Source organism: Miniopterus natalensis, chromosome 19, assembly GCF_054644295.1.
Source record: "Miniopterus natalensis isolate mMinNat1 chromosome 19, mMinNat1.hap1, whole genome shotgun sequence".
NCBI classification, from domain to species: Eukaryota; Metazoa; Chordata; class Mammalia; order Chiroptera; family Miniopteridae; genus Miniopterus; species Miniopterus natalensis.
The window spans coordinates 14,414,835-14,426,067 of NC_142099.1; the positions used below are offsets into that span (position 1 = coordinate 14,414,835).

At 55.9% G+C, this 11,233-nt stretch overlaps 1 protein-coding gene across 1 annotated transcript; it reads right to left on the bottom strand.

The window, feature by feature from the left end:
- Positions 1-1,865: 1,865 nt before the first annotated feature.
- Positions 1,866-10,639, bottom strand: NES (nestin). Its single transcript, XM_087827646.1, has 4 exons — positions 9,721-10,639; positions 8,550-8,674; positions 6,731-6,804; positions 1,866-6,492 (listed from the first exon to the last, which is right to left on the bottom strand). The coding sequence occupies exons 1-4, from the start codon at positions 10,501-10,503 to the stop codon at positions 2,384-2,386; spliced, it is 5,091 nt and encodes a 1,696-aa protein (XP_087683772.1). The 5' UTR covers positions 10,504-10,639; the 3' UTR covers positions 1,866-2,383.
- Between the last annotated feature and the right edge of the window lie 594 nt (positions 10,640-11,233).

Sequence of the window (11,233 nt, forward strand, 5' to 3'; positions counted from 1 at the left end):
CTCCTTCAGCCCAGGTCAGGCGAGGTCCTCTGCTCCTTGCTCCCCTTACTTCCTGCACTTCTCTGTTTTCAAGCCCTTGTTCAATTAGAAGATAAAGCTTCATGAGCGAGGAACCCTCGACTCCCGGTGCCTGCATAGTGCATGGCACATAGTAGATGCTTAGTAAATATTTGTCGAAAAATGGTATTCGCTCCTGTTCTCAGCACCAGGAATATCTCTGTTATTGTCAAGCCTGCATTTCTCTTGCTGTGTAGACAGATGACCATTTCCAGAGAGAACACACCTACCATCACATACCCCCTTTAGGAAAGTCCTCACTTTTGTTAACTTACGTCCTTCCTTATTGAGGATTGTTAGCAGAATCAGCTAGTCTGGATAACTCTGCGGGGAACCAGGGACCCTGGTGTGTGGGACAGGATGGTCACCCAGGCAGAGAGAAGGACTGCTCTTGGCTTGGCCTCTTCCTTGGTCCCTTGCCCAGGCGGAGGTGCCCAAGGGCCCGGGGAGATCATGCACAGGGCTCTTGTGTCCTGTTAGAGGGTCAGGGAGTGGGCCTTATTTGCCTGTATGCCAGTGTTCTGGTCCCCACCCTGGCACACAGGGCCTTGTTAGTGGTGAGTACAGGAAGGAGAGTGTGGGCTTGGGCTGCCAGAAGGGTGGGGAGGGACAGAACCTTGGACCCCGAGGGCAGGGGTGTGTGTGGAATGGGGGCCTGAGTGCCCAAGACAGAGACTCCCAGATAGAGGAGAAAGGCACAGGCAGAGAGGCAAACAGTGAGACTCTGTCAGGGGGCCTCCTGTCCACCCCCCCTTGGCCAGAGGACATAAATTGGGGCCAGATCGGCTGAGGCTTCATCCTTTCATCTTTCCCAGGCCCTCAGCCTGTTCCCAGACTTGAGATTGTCTCCAAACATGGAATATTTGTTTGGCAGCCCCTATCCCACCCCCACCAAAGATATTTAGAAGTGTCGCCAGATCTTCCGTCCCCATTGAGCTGAGCTGGGGAGTGGCTTCTATTTGGGTGTCCTGACTTCAAAGCCTTCAGGCCCCACCTAATCCAGGAACCTCTGGTCCCTTCCTGCCTTATACAGGGACCCAGAAAACTCCTGGAAAGGGGGCAGGGAGTGGAGAGAAGCTGTGGCTTTGTGCTCCTCACCCTCTGTCTACCCCAGTTACCAACACAGCCCTTAGCTCTTCAGTCTCTCCCCCTCCTCACTTCCACGTTCCTGGCTTCCCTGTCTCCTGCGTCAGCAAGTGAGGAAAGAACCACTCATGGTCAAAGCTGCAGCCCTCTGGCTTCCCCTAGCCTTCCTCCTGCTTTCCCTGCACTGGAAGGCCCCCCAAGTCACCCAGCCCAGCACCCTTCTTGTGTGGCTGAGTGTGAGATTCAGAGAGATTTAAGGCTGACCTGGGGCCACACAACCATAAGGCAGAAGAGGCCTCCTCTTTCCTCACCCCACTCTGACCCAGCCAGCCCATGCAGACATCACAGGCCAGACAACTGTTTGGGTTTGGGGGCAAAGGGGCTTATTATGCTGGCGGCACTGAGGGCAGGGAGAAGGACAGGCAAAAGTGGGGGTGGCACAAGTCCTATTCCCTGTAATCAGCCCTGTGGCAGAGATGATGACCGCCTGCATGCTCAGGCACTGAGATCACCTGGATTGGAACCCCAGGCCTCCCTGGGGTCCCAGCACTGCTGCCTGCAGCCTTAGTCCATCTGCCTTGTCCTCCCATGAGGCCTCCCAGGCCTCCTCTCTTCAGGAAGCAGCCCCTCCCAACACCAGCACCTCCCGATGCTTCCCCAGTCTCCCCAGCTCCTGTGCTGGCCCCGAGGACCCCCTGAACTGGGGAAGAAAGAAATCAGACTTTGTCGGTAGAAGCATTACTTTATTCAAGCAGTGACGAGCTAGACAGGGCCACATGAGGCAGGAATATGGGGGGTCAGGACACAGGAGCAGACACCCCATAAGGGTGGAGAGTGAGGAGAGGCAGGGCTGGTGAACCCCAGCACAAAGGCCACCACAGCCACCCTCTCCTTGGAGGAGCCGCAGGGCCCCAGGCCTTTTCCAGCTAAAGGAATGAGGGGGAAAGGGGGTGCAAGGAAAAGGGGCCTAGTCCTATAGGGGTTCAGCTGGCTTAAACCTCACTGGACAATGCAGGCAGCGTGTCCCCTTTGCAGGGTCTGAGGGGCTGGTTTTTATTCCTGGAGCCTCCATTCTTGGAACAGCTGTCCCTTTTCCACACCCATTTCACTTTGGCCAGCCAGGCCGCTCGGATGGATACCACAGGACAGGAGATCATAAGTTAAGGTGCTGGCCCTGAGCAGGGAGGGGGCTTGGGGACATGTCCCCACTAAAGTTCGAAGTGCAGGATGAGCACTGTCTCTAATCCTCCCCTGAGGACCATGAATCCCCATCTCCTTCCCGCTGTGTGAACTTCAGGAACTGGCCTGGGCCCAGATGAAGAGGAATGGCTGCAGAAGGGGTCTTCAGGGCACCCCCCTCCTCCTCTTCCAAAGGGCTCCCTTGGTCCCCCTCAAGGGCCCCCAGTTTTCCCTGCCCCGCTCCTTCAGACTGCTCCACCCCATTCACCAACCCCCCATTCACATGCTCCAACTCTTTCTTCAGGCTGGGGCCCTGGCCATTGACACCAGGGGTATCCTCTGTCCCACTGAGGGTCCCCAGAGGGCCAGGAACTTGGTCCTCCCCCTCCAAGGGAGCATCGTCAGACTCTTCCTCTGAGCCGGAGGGCTCAGTGCTGTCCTGGGACTCAGTCTCTAGGGCTGTCGTAGGGGGATCAGCTGCTGCACCCCTGGAGCCATCATCCCAGGGGGCGCTGACATCCACAGCCTCAGACCCCAAGGGGTTGCTGCTCTGAGCGCTGCTCAGGGCAGGAAGGCTGCCAGCAGAGGGCCCTGGCTCCCACTGCCCGGCCCCTGGCTCCCCTCCCTCCTCTTCCTCTTCCTCCTCTTCCTCCTCTCCACTTTCTTCCTCATCTGCAAACCCATCAGACTCCCCATCCTGACCCCAGGCTGCAGGCTCCAGGAGCACCTGGGACACCTGGCCCAGGGGCTCCATCAATTCCCCAGGGACCCCAGGAAGGACAGAAGCCTCAGTCCCCACGTCGTTCTCAAATTCCTCCGACAGGTCAGAGTCCTGGCCACATTCCTGACCCTCATCTCCCCCCCTCTCCTCCTCTTCCTCCTCTGGATGGGTCCCTTGGCCCTCAGGGGTCAGGACAGCAAAATCCCAGCCTTCCCTTCTGGTCTCGCCTTGAGGGGAGGGCCTCTGCTCTCCAGCTGGGTCCCACTTGGATGAGGCAGGGGAACTGAGGTAGAGGGCCAGGGGAGTGGAGTCAGGAAGGGTCTCTCCCAGCTCATCCGCCTCGCTCTCATCTCTGCTCTCCTCCGCCTCATCCTGGAGGGCCGGAGGGAGCCCCCCAGGACCCAACTCCTCCTCCTCGCCCCCCACCTTTTCCAGGGCCTCAGCCCTTCCTGTCAGCCCCCAGCTAGCCTCCTGGTTCCCTTCAGCTGGGGGCTGGGACTCAGGGGCATCTTTGGGGATTAGGGTGAGCAAACAGGGCTCAGGGGGCCTTGAATTGGAGGGCCCTGGCACTGGTTCTGCATCCTTCTCAGCTTCCTCTGACCCCAGGGGCCTGGGTTGAGGGGTATCACTTCCATCATGGCACAAGGTCTCAGCAGGGAACTCCTCCTCTTCTCCCCAGGGGACCTCAGGCTCCAACTTCTCCCCAGTCCCGTGAGACTCCAGAGAGTCTCTGCTCTTCCTGAGCAGTATGGGAAGCTCTGGCTCCAGAGCAGCATCCTCCTCTAGGTCCTTTCCAGGCCTTCCCAAGCCCTGCACCCTCTTTGCCTCCAAACCTTCTTCCCCCAGGAGAGGCTCCATCACCTCCTCTCTGGCCAGGTGGCCTGGGAACTCCAAGCCTACCACCTCCTCTTCCAGTCCCTGCTCAGCTCCTGAAACAGACTCACCCATGGCTGTCTCCAACCCCAAAGTGACCTCTGGGGAGGCTTGGTCACCCCCTGGGGCCTCATCTTCATTTTCCAACGCTGGCTCTATCACCTCTGACATTCCCCAGGGAACTTGAAGGCCTGGGTCCCCCATGTTCTCTGGCTGCCCTTCAAGGTCCTGAAGGCCCTCACCACCTCCCTCCCTACTGGTGCCCTCAGCTGGATCCCTCTGCTCTTTGGGCTCTGGGCTCCCTGGGTGTCCCTCACCTGTGCTCCAGGCGCCCCCTGCGACAGTTAGCTGCAGCTCTCCCTCCTCTGCAGATTCCTCTTTTCCAGAGAAGCCATCACATTCCCTCAGGTCCAGCTCTGCCTCATCCTCATTGCCCACTCCAGCCCTCCCAGAGGGCATTTCCTGATCCAATTCTTGGCTCTCCACCATATCTTCCCACCTCTGCTGATCCGCAGACAGCAGCAGCTCCTGTCCCTCCTCTTCCAGAGGTCTCAGCGACTCTTGGTTCTCTGCCTTCTCCAGGTTCTCTTCCTCTTCCAGGTACTTTGGACTTTCCCTGTCTACCTCTTCCGGAGATCTCAAACCTAGGTTCCACTCTCCCAGAGATAGAGATTCTTGATTCTCCTTTTCTAGGGGTTTCAATGACTCTTGGTTCTCTTCCACAGACCCCAGTGGTTCTTGGATTTCCTTTTCTAGAGGTTTCATTGTCTCCCCATTCATTTCTTCCGGAGACCACAATGGCTCTTGAGTTTCTGTAGACTTTAATATTTCCAGATCCTCTCCTGAAGACTTTATTGATTCTAGATTCTCTGTTTCTAAACATCTTACTGCCTCTACACTCTCTTCTTTTAGGGGCCTTAATAACTCTTGATTCTCTTTTTCAAGAGGTCTAAATATCTCCTGGTCTTTTCCAAGAGATTTCAGTGGCTCTGGTTCCACCTTTTCCAGAGGTCTCAATATCATTTGGTCTTCTCCTAGAGACCTCAGTGGCTGTTGAGTCTCTTTTTCTAGAGGCCTCATTGTCTCCTGGTTTTCATCTTCTGGAGACCTCAGTGGTTCCTGGTTTTCTTTTTCTGGAGGTCTTTTTGTTTCTTGGTCCTCTTCTTCTAGAGACCTCAGTGGTTCCTGGTTCTCTTTTTCTAGAGATCTCAAGGTTTCTTGATTCTCTTCCTCTAGAGACCCCAGTGGTTCCTGGTTCCCTTTTTCTAGAGATCTCAAGGTCTCTTGATTCTCTTCCTCTAGAGACCCCAGTGGTTCCTGGTTCTCTTTTTCTAGAGATCTCAAGGTCTCTTGATTATTTTCTTCTAGAGACCTCAGTGGTTCCTGGTTCTCTTTTTCTAGAGATCTCAAGGTCTCTTGATTCTCTTCCTCTAGAGACCCCAGTGGTTCCTGGTTCTCTTTTTCTAGAGATCCCAAGGTCTCTTGATTATTTTCTTCTAGAGACCTCAGTGGTTCCTGGTTCTCTTTTTCTAGGGATCTCAAGGTCCCTTGATTCTCTTCTTCTAGAGACCTCAGTGGCTCTTGATTTTCTTTTTCTAGTGCTCTCAAGGACACAAAGTTCTCCCCTTCTACAGATCTCACTAATTCTTGATTTTCCTTCCCTGGATATAAAAATGTCTGTAGATTATCTTCAAGAGATCTCATTAGTTCTTGATTCTCCTTTTCTAGTGATTGCAATGTCTGTGGGTCCTCTTTTCCTATAGGCTTAAGTAGTTCTAGAGTTTCTTTTTCTAGAGTTCTTACTACCTCCATGTCCTTTTCTTCTAAAGACTTCAATAGTTCTTGATTTTCCTTCTCTAGAGATCTCAGTATCTCATGGCTCTGTTTTTCTGGAAACATCAGTGGTTCTTGAATTTCCTCTTCCAGAGACTTCAGAGTTTCTTTTTTCAAAGGACCCTGGGAGTCCTGGATTTCTTTCATGTCTGGATCCCCCTCTTCTTGCTGCATTTGCTGCTGCAAGCTGCTTACCACTTTGACCTCTATGGCTATTTCTTTCTCTGTCAGCTCCCACATTTGCCCTTCACCTTCCTCCTGGAATCTGCTGGACACTCTAGTCTCACTGGGTTCTCCATCTCTGGCCTCTAAACTGGGGTGATCAAGGCTAAGGGGTGGGGCCAAGGAAGCATGATCCTCAGGGAACTTGTCTGTACTGGACTTTTGCTGCTTGCCCCCAGGCTCCTCTGGTCCTGGCAGGATGCTGGCAGGAATGGCTACATTGGCTTCAGCCCACTGTTGCCTCCCAACCTCTGGTTGGGGCACAGCAAGAAGGGCATCTTGGGCTCTGATCTCTCCATCTGTAGCAGGACAGGGAGCCTGAGGTGTGGGTGGGATTGGGGTGCTGGCCAAGGTGGGGATACGGGTCTGGAGAAATTCCTGGCTCTTCAGAAAGACTGGAACAGGTGTCTCAAGGGTATCAGGTAAGGGTAAGGAGAGGGGAGTAGGGCCCAGGACAGAGAGCAAAGGTCCTAGACGCTGGCCCTCTGGGGTCCCAGGAAAATGAAGCTCCAGCTTGGAGTCTGGAAAAGTGGAGGAAAAGAAACGGTGTCAGTAAGTACTGGCAGGAGGGATGTGGCCACAGAGCAGTTACCATTTCTGGCAAGAGTGTCCATGGGCCCTGTCCTTTCCTCCCACTTTCTGAGCTGTTGGGGGCCAAGGAGTCAAGACCTAGACTGTTGCCTCTCAAGAAAGGAATGGGGTATGAAAAACAAAGAAGGGTAGAGTTTTAGGGAGGGGAAACCTGGCTCCAACTCTTACCATGGAAGCTGAAGGAAGCCTTGGAACCACCACCAGGTAACTGCAGTCGGGAGTTCTCAGCCTCTAGGAGGGTCCTAGGAATGAGGAAAACTTGGGTAAGCCCTGTCCACAGGCCAGTAAGCAAGCCAGCCAGAAAAAAACCCCTGACCTTGCAGGCTTCCTCTTCATTTTTGCCACTATCACATGAAAGCCACAGGTGGGGTTATACTTGGCTGTGTACATGAAATCACATAATCACATATCCAGACATCACACACTTGGTCACACAGCATCACACACATATTTGGGACACACAGATGAGCTCACAGACACACAAGCAGATTCCCACACAGCAGACACAGTGTACACACACACACACACACACACACACACACACACACACACACACACATTGCTCAGACTAGTCTCCTCCTCCCCACCCCAGGCCAATGACCTCATACTCTGTGTGTGGGGCCCATTCTCATGCTAATAGCTGCCATTGTCCACACCACCATCTGGAGGGTCTGAGGAGGGGGCTTCCCAGGGGAAGTGGGAATTCTCAGGCTGTTCCCATGGGATAGGCTCCCTCCTCCTCCCCCAGGGCCCCAGGAGCTAGTCACAGAAAAAAAAACAAAAGAATTCATCCAAATCCTTTTCAAGCCTCAAAAACCCAGAGGTTAAGCCTTCCGCAGACCCTTTCCCTCAGTGGTTGGGTTGGGGTCAAGGCCCTCATCTTGGGATCTCTAAGTACTCTGGATCCCAAGCCTTTCAGGGCAATGGAGGTCTTTGTGTTCATGCCCCTGCCTCAGTGCCCACTGGGGACTGAGGAGGAGGGGACCAATAGGGGGAGGGGGAAACAACTGATTCAACAGCTTATGCTGAACATCGACTCTCAATGCTTCCTCCAGATCTCTGAGTCTGGTTAGTACTGTCTGTGGTCTCACCTCCATCTTCTCCAGGCAGCATCCTGCCCTCTGAGCTCATGCAACACTCACTCATCCCTGGGTCCTCACTGACCTTCCACTCTGGGCCCTGCTTCCCCTCCCCTCCAGAACCTGTCCTAGGACCCCTGCTTTTGTTTGCCTGTGGATTCTGGGGAGCACTGTCTTCATAGCTTGTCTAGCCCTGGCCCTCACAGTGGGTTTGGTGTACGAAGCCCTACATGGTCAGCCAACCAAGTCAGTTTCCCGGAAAAGGCTGTGAGTTTGCCCAAGGCCACACGGCCAGAGAAGCAGCCCTTGCAGCAGTCGCAGCCTTTCCTGAGCCAACAGGAAATGTGGCTAGCAGAAGGGCTGTGGGGCCAAGGGACTAGGATTTGAGAATTGTCAGGCCCCAAGACATTCAGGATGGAAGGGGCCTTGAAGGTCACCCAGCCCATCTTCCATCTTCCAAACAAGGAGACTTGTCAGTGCAAACCAGTGCCAGCTACCCACACCTGCAGTTCCTCCTTTCTGAGGTTGCCCAAGTCAGTTGCCTCCTTAGTGTGAGCACATACACACACAGACAGGGCTTTCCAGCCCCTTGGGGTTAGGGTCTGGATACAGATGCCCCACACATGTCCTGCCCTCTCTCATCTGGCTGCCCCACTCAGCAATATCACCTCTCCTTGGGGGGTTTCCTGGGCACAGGCTACGTCTCTGGTCCTGAACCCATAGAGGATTAAGTGGGTTCAGATGGGAAATATCTTGGTGTGAAAGGGATCAGCCTAGAGTCACAGAACCTAATGGTGGCAGAACTGCCACCACCCATGGCTCTGGACGCCTTCAGCTGAGGAGCTTCCACCCTAGCCTGTATGTACGTGTACATCTGTATGTCCGGGTGGGTCAGGGTGAACCTGTACCTGTATGTGGCCACCTCCAGGCTGAGGGACATCTTGAGGTGTGCCAGCTGCTGCCGACCTTCCAGGACCTGGGCAATCTGACTCTGTAGGTCCTGTTTCTCCTGCTCCAGCGCCTCCACCGCCAGCTGCAGAGCAAGCCAGAGGCAGTCAGTAAAGGGCGGGGTCCCTGGCTGCTGCAGCAGCACCTTCTGCTCCTGACTTCTCTGTTGAGCAGATTCCTGTCTCCCTATCCCACTCCCTGCCCAGAGAAGCCCCTCTAGAGCCTCCAAAAGAGCATGAGGGCCCCTCTCAGCCCTCTCCCATGGGGCTCCTCCTCTGAGGATGCTGATTAAATGGTTGCACATGCTCTCAGAATTCAGCTTCCACAGGAAGGGGGACATGAAGGAGGGGAGGAGATGGGTTACAGAGAGGAGGAGAGGGGGGGAAAGGAGGGAAGCAGAAGGAAAAACGATTAATCAAGAGGCCTGGAGCTTGCAGGGCTGAAAGCCAAACTGCCCTAGTCCCAATCACTGTCTTTTGCTCCTCACACCAGGCTCCCACCCCCTCCACTTCCCACATGTTCTGGAATCTGTCTCCTCTGAGAGGAGAGTTGGGGAGGTGGCCATGGTGAGACCTCTGTCTGGCCCAGCAAGGGAGCTGTTTTCTCAGTTGCTGGTCACGTCTGTGTAGTGAGGGGGAGCAGCTGTCCCAGGCTTCTGGAATGTGCTCAGGGAGTTAAGAAGCCACGACATGGGACAAGGGCAGATGGCCCCTCCTGCAGGGCCCCTCACCCCCACCTGTCAGGGGGATAAGGGAGGTGAGGAACGTTGGAGATTCTGAGTAGCAGGACCATAAGGCAGCACTGAGAAGGAAAGTTCTGGCATCTTGCCAGTGACCGCAGAGCCTAGGGAGGGGCCCAGAGGCCATCAGAGCGGGAAGGTGCTGCATGCGTCTTGGGCCTGTCTGCTGTTCCAGGCGGTCTGATTTGAGGGCTCTGAACGCCACCATTCCCACCCTACTCAGGGAGTTGTGAAAGTCTAGGGCCTCTGGCACCAGCTATGAGTTTTCTAAGAAGCAGTCCCTGAATGGGCAGCCATCTCCACCCCCACTTCCCACTCCCTTCCCCAGAGCGTTTCTGAGCCCCGTGGGGACTTTTCGAAGCCGTGTTCCGCCCAGGCCCCCACCTCCTCACCTGGAACTTCTCAGTGGCACTCAGTTGCTCCTGCCAGCGGCCCTCCAGTCTCTGCTCCAGGGCTGCCCTGCGCTCCTGGAGGCCGCCGTGCTCGGCCTGGAGCTGCTGCAGCTCCAGGCGTCCCTTGCGGGCGCCCTGCGCCACGCGATCCAGCCTCTGGCGGGCCTGGCCCAGCGCTGTTTCCATGTGCGCCACGCGCTCCTGGTAGCCGCGCACGGCCCCGCGCCACGCCTCGCCGAGCAGTCGCGCGAGCTCCTCAACTTCGGGGCCCGGCGCCGGCGGCCCGCGGGGGGGGCTGGGGGGGCACCGGGGCCCAGCGGGCGGCGCGGTCAGGCCCGCGCGCTCCTCCTCGTGCGCGGCGCGCAGAGCCTCCAGCTCGCGCTCCAGCTCCGCAGCCCGGCTGCTCAGCCAGGCCTGGGCGCGCTTCTCCGCCTCCACCGCACGCCGGCTGCTGGCCACCTCCTCTGCCATCCGCTCGCGGGCCAGCCGCTGCTGCTGGCACCGGCCCGCCACGCTCTCCACCTCTTCCCTCAGGCTGTCGCGCGCCAGCTCGGCCGCGTGCTTCTCCCGCCAGCGCTGGTCGACGAGGGCCCGCAGTTCTGCCAGTTCGTCGTTGGCACGGGCCCGCCAGGAAGAGTCCCCGGACTGTGCCCGGAGACCGACGAGCTCCGCGCTGAGCAGCTCATAATGTTCCTCTAGCGCCTTGACCCGAGCCAGGTAGGCCTCTAGACGTCGGTTGAGCTCCCACATCTGAAAAGATTCCACCCCCAAGCAGCCCTCCATCCTGCACGTCTGACCCACCGAAGACGGAGAGACGCTAGGTACCGGGAGAAGCCAGCGGCTCTTAAAGTTTTTAGGATGAAAGGGGAAGGGAGATGGGAAGGAACAATGACTGGACAGGGTGAGGAGCAGCTTGAGCGACAGAGTTGGGAGTGGGAGCGAGGCTATTCATACTCCCGCCAGTGGGGGGGGGGGCGGGGGGGGCGGGACCTAGGCCTTAACCCCTTAGAGTTTGGAGGAGCAACTGCATCCTGTGTCCCTGCGGCCTGGTGCGCTGGATGGAGAGTGGAACTGTAGGAAAAGCCATGCCTGGAGAATCTGATCCCATGGTGGTGGCTTTCTGAGGGAGGAGGCAGTGAGGAAGGGTCATAACCTCTGATAAAAGCAGATTATGCACAGAACTGAGCCTGTGGAGGGGGTACCAGGGGATTCGGGCTTGGGAGAGGACTCGAGTCTCAGATACTCAGCACACCCAAGAAAGGTATCACTTACTGAATTCCTCTAAGACTCAGTTTCTTCATCATTCCAGAGCAATGATGGAAATCCCATGTTTTTTTGTTTGTTGTTTGTTTTTGTTCTTTTGTAAATTGCAAGTGCTCACCAGCCCAAAATACTGGAAGAAGGTAGCATTGCAAAGAGAGGTAAGAGAGACACTGCCTGGGGAAAAGAACATGTTGTATGGGGAGACTGCACAGATATGCACACACTCTTGCCTCTGTATCCATCAGAAAAT

Bases quoted from the DNA above. Each gene is read 5' to 3' on its own strand.
- NES (XM_087827646.1), bottom strand. From the start codon at position 10,503: ATGGAGGGCTGCTTGGGGGTGGAATCTTTTCAGATGTGGGAGCTCAAC. The intron at 8,675-9,720 runs GTGAGGAGGTGG...CTTGCTCTGCAG, and splicing joins GTGCCACTGAGAAGTTCCAG to CTGGCGGTGGAGGCGCTGGA. The intron at 6,493-6,730 runs GTAAGAGTTGGA...CCACTTTTCCAG, and splicing joins GGCTTCCTTCAGCTTCCATG to ACTCCAAGCTGGAGCTTCAT.